We start from the raw sequence: 19317 nt of genomic DNA, 5'->3' as shown, positions 1-19317 counted from the left end.
TGGCGTCAAGCAAGATCAGCCTTTTCCAAGCATCGCCGTCAATGTTGGACGTCAGGAGCATATACACTGAATAATCCACAAGTACCCAGTGATTCATACACTGTGAAGGTAATACACCTTTAGGAACCCTCAGCGAATAGTGCAGAAGACAACTTTATAAATGTGAAGTTTCCCAAAATTGCATCTTATCAAGTGCAGAATGTGTACAGGTGAGTTGTTGAGGGGCTTTCGGTGCAAGTTTTGGTCCGTTGAGGATATTTTGTTCTGTAGCAATGTGCCAGAGTTGAGTGTGATATGAGCTGTCTGTCCACCAGGTGAGACATTGACACAGCAACTCAGAGAGCAGCGTGCACCTCATCTGCTACAAAGCTGGTGATGATGTTAAAGAGCGGCAGGAAAAGAAGGCGTGGCAGGCCTCTCGCTCCTCCAGCAGCTCCACCCTCCTGTGAGGCCTTCACTGCACCGTCCTCCCACTGCTGGAGCTGTGTGCGACCTGCAGGTGCATCCGGCTCAGGGACGGCATGGGTGGGCTGCTCCCATTCACCGGAGGAGGATGCAGGAGGTTTCCACAACCTACATATGTGTATTTATGGAGCTGTGTCCGTGGTAAAGTGTTTTCTGATCATGTTTTGTTATGAGTTATTTGTGGTTTGATTATGAAGTGAAGGAAACAGGCAGAATGGAAATATTCTTGTACATTTGATAAAACATATGAACAGCTTATTATTAGCTGATAAATAAATCGACAGATTTCTCCACCACACAAATCTATTGCTTGAGTCAGTTTGACTGGAGCCCACATGTAGTGACTCCATTCCGTGTTGCCGAGCGGTACGGTGAAGCAGACAAATAAAGTTTATAAAACTACTTTCTATCAATTAAAATATAAACTCTATTCCTGGGCATGATTTTTGTTTTCCTGCTGGAATAATAATATTTTATTTACATAAGTGAGGTTAAATTTGTTGTGGGGGAGAATGTACGGACCGCTAATCGATATATAAAGTAAATATATAAATATATATATTTATACACACTGTATATGTGTGTGTCTCTGTATATATAAATATAGTTGTTTTATTAAATTACCAAGTCTGGTATGCATCATGCATCACACACACACACACACACACACACACACACGAACACAGGTAGTTCATTTTTTGTCACTAAACACATCTTTTGAATGGAACTCTGTGTGAATCTAGGCTCCAGTTGAGCCGAGTCCTAAAAGCACTCGAGGGCTTTAGGAGCCTCGCGTCGTTCCTCTTTGGCAACGCTGATGCTTCTGCTTGGTGTGAGCTTCCACATTGATTAACATGGCAGCGTATCTGAAGCGTTGCCGCGGCGCTTTGGTGACACTGACGTGTGGCTGGTGGTGAGGTGCAGGGGTTAGTGGAAGAACACTCGTCCACAACTAGGGAGGAAATAAACAGTGGTTCATCCACCTCAACAGCTGCAAACACACTCTCCCTCTCGTTGGGAGAGGGTGGAGGCATCATCGAGGTGACTTGCCTCCTTTCCACCTCAGCGACCGGTGAGGTGGAAACGGAAATTATAGATTCAAATATGTTTTCATCTGAGTGGACAGAGTCTATGAGAGTACTATCAATAAAAAAATAGTCTATGCGGGAGAAAGTGTGAACATGTGGAAAAAATAAAATGCTTTTGAAGGTGGGTTTGACAGAGACACTTTAGAGAGTGCTCAGGGTTGAGTCCTGGAGTGCTCCAAAACTGCATCTAAAACACAGTTGAAAGCACCTCCAGAGATGAGCTGATGTGTTCAAATGAGGGAGAGAGGAGAGCAACTTATTTACAACGTTGGCATCGTCCCAGTTTGGGGCAGAGACATTCACTAAGAGAACTGGGCTTTGAAATAGAATGCCTGTGACAATGACATGTCTGCCACTTGGATCCCACGTTGTATTTGAGGTGGTGAATTGTGTTTTTTAATTCATCAGTATGCCCCCCCCCCCAGCCCTTGTGTTCAAATGGAGTGAAATACCTGGAGGATCCAAGGTTTGCTGAGTCTCCCATGCTCCACTGCCTTTAAGTGGGTTTCTTGTAAAAACATGATATCAGCTTTCAAGTTCTTCAAATGAGTAAAACTCTTGGAGCGCTTAACCGGAGCGTTCATAGACTTAACATCCCATGATATAAATCTAAGCGAATGGCCCTTCCTAGTGTCACAACAAATGGGCGTAGAGGTCATGGTATAGATGGAAGACTGAGAGGGCTGACAATGCAGCAGCCCCACAACCAATCTCCTTTAAGTGTGTTTTTAACTCTACAAATGCCTAAATATACTGGCTGTAGATTAAACACGTACATGCCTCATGTATAGATTTTTCTTTTTATTTCTTTTACAATTCACAGGAAATTGCCCAGAAATTATCACTATTGGAGATGCAGCCCTTGAGTTGGAAGAGCAGGAGCCCATTTCTGTCAAGATGGAAGATGTGCTGGTGTTGGCCTCTGAGGCAGCAGGGACCCCCCCGTTTGGGTTCCCTGGGACCTTAACCATTGAATTTTTAAATTCAATGTTTGGGGGAACAAAACGATTGTACCCAGAGGCAAACACCTGCAGCCCTGTCCTACCACTGCCTCCCCACAGCAGCCTTGAAATGTTTAAAGACCACATCATACCACAAAAACACAAACCTGCTGCGATCAAGGGCAACGTCAGCCTCCAAGAGAAGCCTGACAATTATCATATTCAATGAAGAGCAAAGTATTCATATTTGACATTTTACTCTAGATAGAAACTCAAAAAAATCCTCAGCATAGTGAAGGGAATGAATCATGTCATGTGTCAGGCAAATATGATTGGGAAGAGGCCTTCAATTTAATGCCTGTCTGATGATGTTCCTTGGGGTGTGTACATGTCGTCCTCAGAGATGTAAGTACTGTAATACCTTGAAAATATCCCCTTCTGTGCTGCAGCGCTTGAAAAACCCAGACCAGAGACTTGTCTTCTGCCCTCTGGTGGATGATCTGTGCACTGCAGACACTAGAGGGCCTTTCAATTCTAAAACCATGATGTCTTGACTTTATTGAAAGATTTGTTTTGTGAGGGAAGCTTTTCTATTTTTGAAAATGTTACGGCCAGAATAACAATTATATTGTTACTAATAGTGCAAGAAAATTATGTACTGTTTTTTTTTTACAAGACTATGTTGTGAAAATGTGTGTATCAAATATGATACAGCACATATACAGTTATAACATAATGTATCTGTAAATCCTTCAATGGTGATTGTATTGCATTTCATGGTGCAATGTGCATCATGCCTCCCAAAATACTAAATACACTGTTTTGATTAACTACACAAATTAAAGCTCTTCACAGGCACGACGTCCCCCCCAGAGGTGAAAAGCCACGCTGCGCCCCACGGCCGTACGCTGCAGCAACGAGCCTGATGGAGTCCACAGGAAGGTGCTCATGACAATTTCAATTTAAAATAGGACACGACTTCTGGTCGTGTTCAAAACCTTCTGCACATTCAAAACATCACACATGTTTGTGTTTGGGGATGGTTTTTAGGAATCATATACATTTCAACTATGTTATTGAAGCTGAGTGAAAAAAAGAAAAAAGACATTTTGGCCACAGCTTCAGCTTCCCGGGCTCAGCCGCTGCCCCCGATTGGTACGAAGCCGGGAAAAGGGGTCCAGACGGGGCCGCGACGGGTCGTCTGGGCCGAGGCAGAGCTCCACAAACTAATACTTCATTTGATTCATTCATTCCCACCACCTCGTGCTCCTTACCGGTTCCTTTTCAAGAACGACTACTTTTATAGAATACATGTTGTGTTTTCTTGATGTAAGTGTCATGTAGGCCCTCATTTGAATGAAATGAAACTATTGATGATTTGCTTATAAGATTGGCCCTACCGAGAGAGAGAGCTCAGCGCCGCACAGCACAGGACTTTGCGACGAGACAATATTTGTTCAAAATGTGAATATCAACTCACAGCTGTGGTGTAGAGAATAATTACAATTAAATAATGCAATTAAAAGATTAATTGAAGTATATATTATTAGGATTAATAATTAGTAATGGTTAAACCGGATTGTATCCCTAGAAAAACAAGCTGTGTATTTATAAATACTATAAACAATGAATAAAAAAGCACAACATGGATTTAAACAATTTCATGTGAGAACGAAAATACAAAAAGAAAAATCACTAGATCACAACCACCACACCTGGGCGCGGGAATTGCTCCACGGCCTTCTGGCTTCTCTGGGGGCCCGGGGGTCTTCCATGGCCGCAGGGCGAGGTACCCGGAGATCTCCTGCAGCCGGGGGTTGTCCGCGGCCCCCTGGCTGGGGGGCTTCGGGGGGCTTCGGGGCCCCTTGCGCTGCCTGCAGGCACCGCAACATAATACCGACCTTCTACACCAGTACCAATGGGGATAAATCATGTACACTCACCGGTGGACATCTTACACACACGCACACCCACGCACGCAGGGAATGCTTTCCCCTCCTTTCCTCCCTTATTTACTGCCATAACTTTGCAGAGGCCACGGGACCAGTTGTAGTTCCAGTTTTCCTGGACCTAATTCAGTTTTTCAATACATGTTGTTATCCAATGTTCATGTTTTTGTGAAAATGTTGTTTGTTTCTATGTTTAATTATCTCACCGTGGTGATTCTCCCCCTCATGGAGTAGTGATCAGTTGTTATAGATCCAAACATGATGAATAGTTCTCCAAAGAGGGGGGTTGGTGGTGGCTCTCCATAACCAAAACTGTGCTCTTGTCATTCTACAGGGCACCCACAGGACAGAGTTGTTGCAGCAGTTCTTGATGATTTAAGAATTAATAAAGAGTTGCATTGCAGGTGGAGAACTTGAACTCCTCTTGCAGACTAACTCTGTCCTGGATGCAAATGGCACAAATACTCTGTGTTGTATGTCCAGCCTGCTGACAGCACAGGTTAAAAAAAAAAAGGAGAAAAAAAAAAAAAAAAGATCACAACCACAAACTCCTGCTTTGGATTTGCAGTGTTATGGTTCTGATTGGACGAACAAACTCGCGTCAGCTTTGACCAACCACATCGTTCGTGCAAACCTTCAATACAGCGATGCGCAGGGACTGGTTCATTTTCTAGTTGTTGGAAACCATTGTGATCATGTGTTTAAGAGGTAAACACGGCGGCAAAGCCAGTGCTGAGGTCAACAATACACTGCAATGCACCTGTTTCCCCTGTTTTTCATAAAATCAATCAATCACTTCAAGTCAGCGCCCAAGAGGCTCCAAGAAAGCAGTGTCCAAAACCACCAGCAAGGACGGCAAGAAGCGCAGGAAGAGCAGGAAGCAGAGCTCCGCCATCTACGTGTACAAAGTCCTGAAGCAGCTCCACCCCGACACCGGCATCTCCTCCAAGGCCATGGGCGTCATCAACACATTGGTCAACGACATCTTTGAGCGCATCGGTGGTGAGGCCTCTCGCCTGGCCCACGGCAACAAGCGCTCCACCGTCACCTCCAGGGAGATCCGGACCGCCGTCCGCCTGCTGCTCCCCGGAGAGCTGGCCAAGCACGCTGTGTCCGAGGGCACCAAGGCCGCCACCAAGTACACCAGCTCCAAGTCATCCCAGCGCTCAGCCTCTCTAAGCAAAGGTCCTTTTCAGGAGCAGCCACTGTCGAACAAAGGCTTTTCCACCGGTCAATAGTGACACGATCAAAGTTAATGTTTTCTATTTTATAGAATTCAATACTTTGTTCTATGTTATGCGTACATGTCACGGATTCACATATAGAATAGAATACACCTAACTTAAGACAATGATCCAATCCTATACTATTCATATATGATACTATGTTTCAATTGTTATTAATTGTGTATCAATTAATTTATACATTATGAATTAAATATATTCTTATAATTATACATTTAACATACATTTTGTCATCAAACCAGCAACCGGGAGGAAAACTGTGTAAACATGGGGAAAATGTCCAAAATACACAGGAAAGGAGAAAAAAAAACACTAGGACTCGATGGTCTGTGTGAGATCACAGTATTTAGCACTAAGCCACCAGGCCAGTACAAAGGTAAAGATGCTGCAGTAAATACAATAATAATAATAAAGGACAACATTCAGGAAAGCAGCAGCTGAAGAATATTGTTGAACCCTCCAACGACGGTTGCTCAGCATTGTAGGCCGCTCACAAAGCCAAAGAGATTCCATTGTGAAATGAATTAATCCACGTCATGATTTCACTGTGACATCACATCGTTTATGACAAGTCAAAGAAATTGTGTAAATAGAAGGATCACGTCCAAAAAAAACATCTATTCCTATAAATTGTTGGATTTTCATCGGCTTTTCAATAATTGGGAAACAAAACATAAAACATAACATTTGTCCTTTAGTTAAATATACATATATATAATATATATAAGTACATAACATAACATTTACACAGATGTCAAACTGCAGCTTTAACAAATACTGGATACTTTAGTCATGTACATCCAGTGTATGACAATAAATAGTACTATGTTAAGTAAATTGAAAATAGTAACTGATTTACAATACATACAATAAGTGTTTTTATAATGTGTATTTAATTTGAAGGCAGGTCCCTTATTGTCATGTAGCTTTGTGTACATGTATGTTGTATTGATGTTTAGTACATGGTTGTTCCACGTAAACCCTGAGGAAGGAAGCTCTTCACAGTGGACTTGCTGCTCCTGAAAAGAGCCTTTGTTTAGTGGAGCTGCTGCAGAGCTCAAGCAGCGAAGCCGCACAGGCTGCGTCCCTGCCCCTTCACAGCATCCACCACATCCATGGCGGTGACGCTCTTTCTCTCGGCGTGCTGGGTGGAGGTGACGCCATCACGGATGACGTTCTCCAGGAACACCTTGAGAACACCGCGGGTCCACTCGTAGATCACACCTGAGATATGCTTCACTCCGCCACGCCCAGCCAGACGGCGGATAGCGGGCTTGGTGCGTCCCTGGATGTTAGGGCAGAGAACTTTGCGGTGACGCTTGGCGCCTCCTTAACCACGACCGCTCATGTTTGAAGAAGGAGCAGAAGGAGCTGTGATGACTCCCTGCTGCTCAGTCCGTGCTCTGAACTGAAGTCCATTCATTTCAAATGTCATTAGTAATATTTACATGCTGCAGAACAAACTTATTCGTTTCCAGGATGATGTTTTTGGACAAATCGGATCAGGACAGATGGAAAAACCAAAGTATATGATGACATAACTTTATTATATGAACCACACAAATGTATGATAAAACTTCATGATATAAAATATACAGCATTATTCCACAGATTCAATTTATCTCACTAAATCCGTAATGACACCTCCACGCTGTGTCACTCACTACATGAATGAACAGTTTACCATTAAGATGTTTTATAAACATGTTCAAACATATTGGAACTTTTCTTCATTCCTTGAGTTTGATGATTAACTTTGATGTTTTTCCTAAAAAGCTTGAACCCTTTGAGGCCAGTGTGGAAGAAATTCTTCCGCAATGATCGGTGAGGTTAATCTGCCCGCTACATAAAAACAAAACTGAGAATATTTAAGATTATTTAATCTGCAGAATAAAGAGAAAGATTCAGTACTGCTACAAAGCAGCGCTCGGCTAAATCTATTATCACAGGAAAAGTCAGGAGGCTTTATAGAGAAAAACAGGGTGTGGCTTGGGTCAGAGGTCTGCAACAAGTCTGCGCCCCCTGTTGAGTTTCTTTATCGCCATAGAAGGTAAACAGAGCCAAATGTGATCTGGTTCTTTCATGTTTCTGACATTGTAGGGAGCAAAAACATTTCTCTTTACATGAAATCTGGGGGGTTCCTGGGGAAACAGAGACAAATGTTTTAAAACCCCCCTCTTGAGGTAGAGGCCTTTGTCCTCATTTAAAATAGTTGATTGAATGCATTTTTCTCTCACAAGATCCATCCTCAGCCTCCTTCTCCCAACGTAACTCTCATCTCTTCTACACAAGTGTCCAAACCATCTCAATCTGGCCTCTCTCACCTTTCCACAAAACTGTCCAACCTGAGCTGTCCCTCTAATGTACTCACTCTTAATCCTGTCCATCCTTGTCACTCCCAATGAAAACCTCAACATCCTCAACTCTGCCACCTCCAGTTCAGCCACCTGCCTTTTTGTCCGTGCCACCACCTCTAAACCGTACAACATGGCTGGTCTCACTACCGTCCTGTACACCTTCCCCTTCACTCTTGCTGGAACCCTTCTGTCACAGATCACTCAAGACACTCCTCTCCACCCATTCCATCCTGCCCGTACTCTCTTCTTCACCTCTCTCCAGCACTCTCAGCTGCTTTGGATGGTCGATCCCAAGTACACTGCTCTAAAAATAAAAGGGAACACTTAAACAACACATCCTAGATCTCGATGAATTAAATATTCCAGTTGAAAATCTTTATTCATTACATAGTGGAATGCGTTGAGAACAAAATAACATAAGAATGATCAATGGAAATCAAAATCATTAACCCATTGGATGTCTGGATTCAGAATCATACTCAAAATACAAGTGGAAAAATCAGATCACAGGCTGATCCACCTTCTGTGGAAATTCCTCAATACAATTCAAAATGAGGCTCAGTAGTATGTGTGGCCTCCACGTGCCTGTATGCACTCCCTACAACGTCTTGGCATGTTCCTGAGAACATGCCAAGACGGATGTTCTCCTGAGAATCTCCTCCCAGACCTGGATCAGGGCATCACTCAAATCCTGGACAGACTGTGGTGCAACGTGGCGTCGCTGGATGGAACGAGACATGATGTCCCAGAGGTGCTGATTGGATTCAGGTCTGGGGAACGGGTGGGCCAGTCCATAGCATCAATGTCTTCGTCATTCAGAAACTGCTGACACACTCCAGCCACATGAAGACGAGCATTGTCGTGCATCAGAAGGAACCCAGGGCCCACTGCACCAGCATATGGTCTGAGGATCTCATCCCGGTACCGAATGGCAGTCAGGGTACCTCTGGCTAGCACATGGAGGTCTGTGCGGCCCTCCAAGGATATGCCTCCCCAGACCATCACTGACCCACCGCCAAACCGGTCATGCTGGAGGATGTTGCAGGCAGCAGAACCTTCTCCACGGTGTCTCCAGACTCTGTGACATCTGTCACATGTGCTCAGTGTGAACCTGCTTTCATCCGTGAAGAGCACAGGGCGCCAATGGCGAATCTGCCAATCCTGTTGTTCTCTGGCAAATGCCAATTGGGCTGCACGGTGTTGGGCTGTGAGCACAGGCCCCACTTGTGGACGTCAGGCCCTCACACCACCCTCATGAAGTCTGTTTCTGACAGTTTGAGCAGAAACATGCATATTAGTGGCCTGCTGGAGGTCATTTTGTCGGGCTCTGGCAGTGCTCCTCCTGTTTGTCCTTGCACAAAGGAGCAGAAAGCGGTCCTGCTGCTGGCTTGTTGTCCTCCAACGGCCCTCTCCACCTCTCCTGGTGTCTCCTGGTATCTCCTCCATGCTCTTGACACTGTGCTGGGAGACACAGCAAACCTTCTTGCCACAGCGCGCATTGATGTGCCATTCTGGATGAGCTGCACCACCTGAGCAACTTCTGTGGGTTGCACACACCACCTCATGCTACCTCTAGTGGTGAGGGCACTGGCGAAATGCAAAAGTGACCAAAAATCAGGCAGAAAAGATGAGGAAAGGGAAATGGTCTGTGGCCACCATCTGCAGAACCATTCCTTTATAGGGGTTGTCTTGCCTCTCATTGCTACCTGTTGTCTGTTCCATTTGCACAACAGCAGGTTAAATGGATTCACAATCAGTGTTGCTTCCTAAATTGACAGGTTGATATCCCAGAAGTGTGATTGACTTGGAGTTACATTGTAATGATTGTGTTCCCTTTTATTTTTTTTGAGCAGTGTACTTGAACTCATCCGCCTTCTCCACCTCCACTCCTCGTATCCTCAGCTTTTCGCCGCCCTCCCATTCAGGCACATGTTTTCTGTCTTACTCCTGCTGAATTTCATTCCTCTTCTCTCGAATGCATGCCTCCACTTCTCCAGGCTCTCCTCAACTCCCTCTGGCCTTACCTGCACTTTTCCATCAGCATTCTTAAAGCAAACATTGCATCTGTAGTACTCTTTCCTGGCATGAAACCGTACTGCTGCTCGCTGATCCCCACCTCTCCTCTTAACCTCGCCTTCACTACCCTTTCCCAGAGCTTCATGCTGTGGCTCATAAACTTAATTCCCCTGTAGTTTCTACAGCTCTGTACGTCTCCCTTATTCTTGAAGATGGGCACCAGTACACTTCTCCACTCCTCTGGCATCCTCTGCCTTTCCAGGATGGTGTTAAAGTCTTGTTAGGAACACTGCCATCTCACCTAAACATTTCCATGCTTCCAGCTTATACTCCTGTCTCCTTTCATCTCTCTGACGGTCCCATTTCTTCTTCGCCAACCTCTTCTGCTCTAACCCTGCTTCCAATACCTTCCGTTCTGCACATCTTCCTCCCTTAAACCAACCGCCTGCATGTCCTCCCTCACCACGTCCATAAACCTCCTCTTTGGCCTTCAATGGTGTTATCAGTGTGTTTTGTTTTTTCTGATACTGAAAAATGGACTGGACAAAGGGGAAAATCTCTTCAATGGGTCTTGCTCAGTAGCCCCTAGGGTAGATTTTAAGATAATCAGTGATGGAAGAAGAACTCAGAACAATATTTTATATATAAACACAAAGAATAGAAACAAAAAGATGAGGCACAATAATATCACTGAGAAAACAGGTGAGATCAACCCTGAACACATTCAACATCCCATTCTGCATTTTACGTCAGAAAACAGCATTTTACCCAATTTGTAATGAACATCTAAAAACAGACTAAAAGACAATTTTTATATTAGTGTGTAAAGTCCCTGTTAAGTGAATTTAGTGATTTGTTTCTCAACATATGATGCATGTTAGGAGGTAAATGCTGAAAACATGTGAAAACACTGAATGATATAGGACTGAGTTGTGGAGGTCTTAAACTGTTTCTCACCATTTTTGTGATACGGCTATTTTTTTTTTCTAAATCCGTCCCGATGACGGGGTTGGATGGGTTATACTCTGCATGGCCCCTCCCCCTATCATGACATAAACACCAGGTCGGACCATCAGAAGCGGAGCATCAGTGGTGATAAGCTATACTAACAGCTTACAGAGTTATGGATCAAATGCGGTTTTAGGAATAAACACCTGGAGTAAAAGGCGTCTTCAGGGAGACCATGAACTAATGCCAGCGGACATCCCAGCTTCCAGAGCAGTGAGTACTGCCTTTTCTTCCACCCACGATTTTGAAACCTTAATTTATATACTTGGCTAATTATTTTGAATCATTCAAATCTGGCTGAGTGGTTAATAACACATTTGTCTGTGGTGTGACAAACTCAGAACTAATTTTTTCCACTTTACAGGTATTTTAACACATAATGTTAAGTAACACAAAAAATAAAAACAGAGGCAATTCGCTGGATGCAATTCAATTTCCCTGGCGTTGTAGATGTCATAGTTGACAGCATATTAGGTTACATACATAATGCATTACATCAGAATACAAAAAAATAAGATTACAAAAAGCCTTTAAAACAGACAACAGTGTTTCGAATTTTACATCTCACACTGTTGTAAAACTGCAAGTCCTACACCACTGAAAATGAGAGCAGGAAGCTTCTCAACTAACTTGAGTCCTACACTGAAGTAGTATTGTTACTCCCTGTAAATATTGCAATGCAATTCCTAGGAGAGGTTCTCAGATGTTTGAGTACAGGCCCTGATCTACTGATGAGACCCAAGCACTTCAGAGTTAACAGTTTGGATACAACAATGTCCCTTCATGTAAGACGAGGAAGCGATTTATCACCAGCGTGAATACGTTGATGTTTTTTGAGATAACCACTTCTAGTAAACATCTTCCCACACTGGTCACAGTGGTACGGTTTATCACCAGTGTGAATACATTGATGAATTTTGAGATCACCACTTGTATAAAATATCTTCCCACACTCGTCACAGTGGTACGGTTTATCACCAGTGTGAATACGTTGATGTACTTTGAGATGACTACTTGTATAAAACATCTTCCCACACTGGTCACAGTGGTACGGTTTATCACCTGTGTGAATACGTTGATGTATTTTGAAATAACTACTTGTATTAAACATCTTCCCACACTGGTCACAATGGTACGGTTTATCACCAGTGTGAATACGTTGATGTATTTTGAGATCACCACTTGTATAAAACATCTTCCCACACTCGTCACAGTGGTACGGTTTATAACCAGTGTGAATACGTTGATGTATTTTGAGATCACCACTTGTATAAAACATCTTCCCACACTCGTCACAGTGGTGCGGTTTAACACCTGTGTGAATACGTTGATGTACTTTGAGATTACTACTTGTATAAAACATCTTCCCACACTGGTCACAGTGGTACGGTTTATCACCTGTGTGAATACGTTGATGTATTTTGAAATAACTACTTGTATTAAACATCTTCCCACAATGGTCACAGTGGTACGGTTTATCACCTGTGTGAATACGTTGATGTATTTTGAGATCACCATTTGTATTAAACTTCTTCCCACACTCGTCACAGTGGTACAGTTTATCACCAGTGTGATTACGTTGATGTATTTTGAGATGACTACTTGTATAAAACATCTTCCCACACTGGTCACAGTGGTATGGTTTATCACCTGTGTGACTACGTTGATGTACTTTAAGAGAACCACGTGTACTAAACATCTTCCCACACTGGTCACAGTGATACTGTTTCTCACCTGTGTGAATACATTGATGTTTTTTGAGATTACAACTTGTACGAAACTTCTTCCTACACAGCTCACAGCCGTACGGTTTCTCTCCTGTGTGAATATGATGATGTCTTTTGAGATCACCCGAGTCAAGGAAACGTTTGTCACACTGGTTACAACAATGCCTTGGTGTGTCCTTCTGTTTCCTGGTGGTTCCAGAGGTTCCTATTGGCTGAGAGGCTGCAGAGGGGAGGAGACTCTCTGCTCTGATCTCTCTACTTCTCAGCTGTCTGACGTAAAGCTCGCTGTGACTCCTCTTAATGTGCTTAGGACAGGAAAACCCACGAGGCTTTAATGCTGGAAGAACAGAGGGAGAAAGAAAAGAGAGCAGATTACAAAGAAGGTAGGTCATGGCAGAAAGATGGCCGACTGTACTTGTCGTGCTGTACCACCGTGCTGTGCTGGGATCTGTGAACCCGCTTCGTCTTGCCAACTGAGCCATGCAAAAGTACGGCCTGAAGGGAGGAGCTGCTACTCAGAGTGGAGGACATGTGTAGGGTCTGAAATTATTTTCAGTGCCTGTCTGATGAAAAACAGACTGGAGGGTGGAACGTTGGCCAACTCCCATAATCTTCATGGCTCTCTGCGTGAGGAGTGTAACCTGGGTTTGTAGCTGGACAGACACTTTGGTGTCTTAAGCGTCTTGCTCAAGGAGGAGGCAGCGATTGAACCAGCAACCTTCTACTTCCTACCCAACGACCCACCCTACCAATCGAGACACTGCCCCCAGTTGGTCATCTCAGTGAATGCCCAAGTATCTGTTAGAGCTCACCTGTCTTCTCCTCTGGTCATGGATTTCTAATGGAAGGTGGTCATCAATGGATTTGGGGCCAAACACTATCTTCTGTTTTATTAATGTTGAGGTTGAGAAAGTGTTCACCACACCACTGAACAAAGCTCTGGATTATAGACTTTAGATGAAGTTGACTATCAGAGCAGTTCAACTTGAGACCTAGGATGGTTGTACCATCTGAGAACTTCACCATGTAATGTTGTTCACTTTGCATCATTCAGCAAGGTCCTGTATCAATGAAATGTTTCTTTTCTTATCGCACATCAGCAATGTGATAAACTGAATAATCTGCATGAACCCAGATACCTTGAGAATTGTTACAGTAGAAAGCGGTAAACCTCTTTCTGTACCACAAGGTTTTAATAAACACTATGATTTGAACAAACTATAAAAGTCAATAATGTTTAATTAGTATTGTGAATATCTGTAGTGTTCATACTATTTTGCTTATTTTTATTAAATGGTGAAAAAACAATTGCTGGCGTTATTACCTTTTGACATTCATACGGTTAACAGCTTGGTAGAAAAAATAAATAAATACAAATTTAAAAAAAACAAAACGTACCTGACTGAGGTTGTCTGGTCTCCTTCCAATCTTCATCACTGCCTTCAGTCTCAGTTTGAGAAGAGTGTGAAGAGAAGAGCTGCTCAGCACCAGCTGGTTCTAAAGCAGCAGCTGGATCTGAGCTACTGGCTGCTTCTGACACTCCACAGTCCTCTCCATCAGCTTCTGTTTCCATCTGTTCAGTTGAGGTGCAGGCAACAGGTTCTGCCTCTCTCTTCACCTCAGTTTGCTTTTGATGAAGCTGGGACCACTGAGCACACTCTACATCATGTTCAGTCTTCACAGAGAACTCCTCTTCTTCCTTTTTATTGTGTGGGGGCCCTGGCTCCTCCTGGCCCAGACTGGGGCTCCACTCCTGCTGCTCAGAGGGAAGCTCCTCTTTACAGACAGCGAGGTGCTGGAGCTCTGGAGGCAACACTGACAAACAGACACAGAAAGATGAGTGAAACAGACCTGCCATCATTGGGAAAATATTTTGAGTAGGACAATAGTGTAACATGGAGTCTCCGTGGCTCTGAAATGCCGATACTGATTTTCATTCAATTGTATGTTCAGAATAAAACATTGACAATTTAACATGTTTAACATGTTTACGTTGTCTTAAGATCATTTTGAGCTTGATCCGTGATCGGAGAAATCAATTTTCTTAATTCTTTATTTGGTCTCATTGGGTATATCTGCTTTACTTCAATTACAAATACATTGTGTGATCTGATCACTCTCACGTGACAGGACAGCTGCACATACTGACTACTGCAGCAATTTTCAGTTACCACAATAGTGACATTGCCCATTTGGACACTGTGTTTATTATTGTTCATTATTCACCACGGAACAATAATAGAACATGAAACCGTCACTGAGGTCTAATAAAATAAATAACTACATGGAACGGGCACTGAGTTCCTATAAAATGGGACTGTCACCAAGTTTCAGTATAATGCAACCTGTAACTGGACACAACATATGACCAACATGGAAATGTCCAGTTCAAACTTCAAATTCAAGTCTGTTTCACTTTTAAGTGCAAATATACATTTATATTATATTTATATGGTTCTTGCATTGCAAAATAAATTGCAATCCTTGCAACAAAAAGTTAATATTAATTATAAATGACCGACTCTTCTCAATCTCGTTCACTGGAAGTCCTCCTTCCCTCACGTTGTACAAAACCAACTTAATCAATTCGGACGACTGGTTTTACTGAATGACCCGTTTCGAACAGTCTCTCAAAGAGATTTAAACTTTTCATCAAGATCAGAACTTGTGCATTATGAATAACCAGAACAGATGCTCTGCTGTAGTGACAGCGATAAATACAACTAAGTTCACTGTCGGAAAAGTAGTAGTACAGTAGGATTCAAGAGGTTATTCGTAGTAGTAGTAGTAGTACAGTAGGATTCAAGATGTGTAAACAGTCTGCACAATGTTAGAATATTGTCAGGCATCATTTGCCATCCGACATTTTCTTTCTACATTTTTTGAGCATCAATTATGCAACTAACTTACATAAGGTGGGTAAGGGGTTCGAGTATAAGAATATCTTTACAAGTACATGAGCATATTGTCGTGCGTGCACATATTCGGAAAACATATCTGATCGGCCAGTCATGGCCGATCAATTGGTGCATCTCAATTACCAACATTTTATATGTCAACATTACAGTCTCATTTTTGTGCTCATTACTCCCCCACTTCCCATTTTACCTCAGCAATGCAGCATTGATGGATAATAAAGTACCACTGCGCTCAGTGCGCTGAGTATCAGTGGATGTTGAGTGAGTGAGAGGATAGTGAGGGGAAGGGTGAGAGAACAACAGGTCGTGGCATCTGCTCCAATCCCAGGGATGTAGTTTAAATGCACAATAACTGTACGCCATTTTGTATTGCTTGATTTATGTAATTAAATTACAAGATCTATTTATTTATTATTTAGTTTTTGTTTTATTCATTTTTATTTGTTTGACCAAGAACTGCATGGTTGGTACACCACATGGGTGCAGGTTGGCAGGTCTGGCGAAACCACAAGATTGGTGCATTCTACTATATCCACTTTGAATCGAGTTTCCTAATTTTCAAATCTAGCCAAAATGCCCAGAAATTCGAATATAAATTCAATCACAGTTTATAATTATATAATACATGAAATTTGAATCATAATTAAACACTTACAACGAATTACACTCAAAATTGTCATAATTTGAAGGTGAGGTTCAGAACAGCTTCCAGTTTATTACATATTGGAAAGGTAGAAAAGGTATAGTCTGTGCAAATACCATCTATGTATACATTTTATTAAAAAAAAAAAAAAAAAAAAGGCGCCAAAACATGTTTTTATTTTAGACGTGGGTATTTTATTGTATGTCTTCTTATGGAAAGAAACAAGCGTAACGATATGGAATGAAATTGTGCGTAATGGGGACACTTTCTCAGTCACTGCCCCAACAGTCAATGACGATACAATGAGGAACGACGAAAAATCACGTAACATGATATTTGGGCGGGGCCTTAGCCTAGCCACGACACATCAATAGCACCGCCATTTTGCTGCAGTGTCCCACTTCTTTAGGAAAAGTCTCCAACTTGCACTGTTTCATACCAGATCATATATGTGACCCACCATGTACTTTAGGGTAATTTGGCGGCTTTCAACGTTTTCCGCATCATTTGAAAGTTGAGAATCAGAGCTTCCAAACAACTTGTGCTTGTGCAAATCGAGCAAATATTTTTAAAGCCATGACTTGTTAATGATCAGGGTGTGGCAAACTGCGTTTCTGAGATAATCACCTTCAAAGTTTTACCCACACCACGTTCATTCAGCCAGCTCCCAGAATGCAAATGGGGTAGCAAAAGCCACAAGGCTAATACTGCTGAATGGGCCAATCACTGCATTGTTCTTGTGTTTTGAGACAACGTTGAACGTACATTTGTTTTGAAAAAAAGCTTCTATTTAACATTAAGAATATACAAACTTCATAAAAGTGGAATTTATTTTTTAGTGGTTCTTGAAAATATTCTGTTTCATTGTCTCATTCTGGTTGAAATCCACTGTTTGAAATTTTCTCCAAGTCCAGAGAAATATCAGCTTCAGCGTCGCTGTCAGAAAACTGACTATCATCGCGGAAAATTAAGTCGAGTGCTCGCTGCTTACACTGACTTGGATCATCACACCGGTCAGGTTAAGGTCGGCGATATGATTTAGATCTTCCTCCACCCGCTTCTCCATATCAACCGGATGTTTCACAGACAGGTGAAACCGGATCCTCGTCTTGTTTACGGAAGTGATGGCGGCGTCAGTGACCCGCCCCCTCCACAACGTTGTCACCGTGTGTGTATAAAACACGTAATATTTAAAGGCTGAACTCTATCAAAACGGTTTCACATTGTGACTTCACATCACATGGAAGATGGATGAATGATCTTCACCTGGAGGCTCACTTTAAACGAAACCATCGATCTGCGTCGTTCAGTGCTGTTCCGAGTCTCGGTAAGTGAACTGCATTTCACCATGTAATCTAACGGGAATATTTAACTACACGGTTTAACATTTTTCTACTCTTTATAAATCAAACTCTGTTTTGAAAATACGTTGAGAAATTTAAAAAAACAAAACAGAAAGGAACGAATCTGGAAAACTCATTTTCCTTCACGAAAGGTTTTTTCAACTTATTTGGCTGCTCCTGGCCATTTTAGAAATGCGGGAGATGGTGAGTTTTGCTGTGGTGGGTCACATATAGGAGTTATATCATCACTGTACATATGTAACATATCATACATAAATCTCTAATTTCCACCATGCTTTCAGAGCGCGGTGTGTACATAGCACCAAGATGGCGGCCATTGAGGAAAAATGTTTATATGGAACCATATTTATTTTTAATTGCCATGTAATGGATATGATATAAGCCTTTTAACATATTAAATAAGGGTCCAGACCTGCTCTGCTCAGTTGGACTCCAGGTCTCAGGATGGAAGCCAGCACTCTGTACAGCCTCCACATCTCCTGCTCCGAGCGCCTCCGTCTGCTCTCCCAGTTCACCACAGACAGTTCAAACTCTCTGTAAACGTCTCCTCCTGCCGCTATCACCGTGTCGCTCAGCGCGTCTCTCACTTCTTCTCCCACCTTCACCTTGTCGCACAGGAACAGAAGCTCTCCCACCGCCGCAGATATTCGCTCTCGTACAGAGAAGGTGAAGAGTTGAAGCCGCTCCACCATTGTTGTTGTCGTCATGGAGCTTCTGGTCACGTGTCTGTGTTGGAGGCGGTGGCAAAGTGAGCGGTGTGATCTACTTGTGGGCCAAAGAGCGCTGCTGGGAGCTTCTCCTTGCTCTAGAATGAGAAGAAAATGTCAATACTTATTTTATATTAGGAATGTTTATTATAACTACAGTTACTTGTCACTTAACGACCGAGTTCTGTTCCTACAACCAGGTCGTTAAGCCAATTGGTGGATAAGCGAGGACCCGTCTTATTTCAGGGTAAGGAGGCGTGGTGATTGTGAACGCTAGTGTAGTGAATACTGACAGACTGCAGGAACGACACTGAGAACAGTGATGAGATGTGCACTGGTGGGAGAGCTGCTCGTAAGTCAGAACGCTTGTTAAACAGGAAGGTTGTTAAGTGAGGAGAACCTGTGCAGCCTTCTCTCCTCCCATGAGAAGCAGACTCTGCAGACTGTGCTGCAACTCTGCTGTGTGCGCACAAGCACACTTTCACTTTGTAGCATTAGACTAAGTATTGATAATATGCTTTGAATTTTTCAAAGAAGAAGTTTTCGGCTCTTAAAGGTGAAAATTGAATGTTTTTATTTAAGTTTTATATCTATATATATATATATATAAAAAAAAAGAAAAACGACTGTGGGGGTGATGGGCAAGTAATGTAATCGGTGTCGATAACCACGGCAGCCCTAATTGATGTTAATCATACATTGTGCCAATTTAATGAGGTTATGCATTCGGATTGGTGAACGTTTATTTCTTTAATCTGACCCCTTTGTCTTGTTTATTTTCATCTTTATTTCCAATTGAAGATGAAAAAAATACATACACTACTCACAAAAACTTAGGGATATTCGGCTTTCGGGTGAAATTTCAGGATGATCCTAAAATGCACTATAAT

General features: G+C 42.6%; 1 protein-coding gene across 1 annotated transcript; it reads right to left on the bottom strand.

Moving 5' to 3' along the window:
- Positions 1–6744: 6744 nt before the first annotated feature.
- LOC307231084 (uncharacterized protein) lies at positions 6745–18482 on the bottom strand (the record flags this gene model as incomplete). Its single annotated transcript, XM_080001642.1, has 5 exons — positions 18133–18482; positions 14194–14610; positions 12961–13132; positions 8712–8814; positions 6745–6972 (listed from the first exon to the last, which is right to left on the bottom strand). Exons 1-5 carry the CDS (start codon positions 18425–18427, stop codon positions 6745–6747), a joined length of 1215 nt encoding a protein of 404 aa, XP_079857768.1. The 5' UTR covers positions 18428–18482.
- Positions 18483–19317: the final 835 nt, after the last annotated feature.

This window comes from Zeus faber, assembly GCF_960531495.2.
Source record: "Zeus faber genome assembly, chromosome: 1".
Lineage (NCBI taxonomy): Eukaryota > Metazoa > Chordata > Actinopteri > Zeiformes > Zeidae > Zeus > Zeus faber.
Note: the sequence above shows the minus strand (reverse complement) of the source record. Positions and strands in the feature narration are given on the sequence as shown.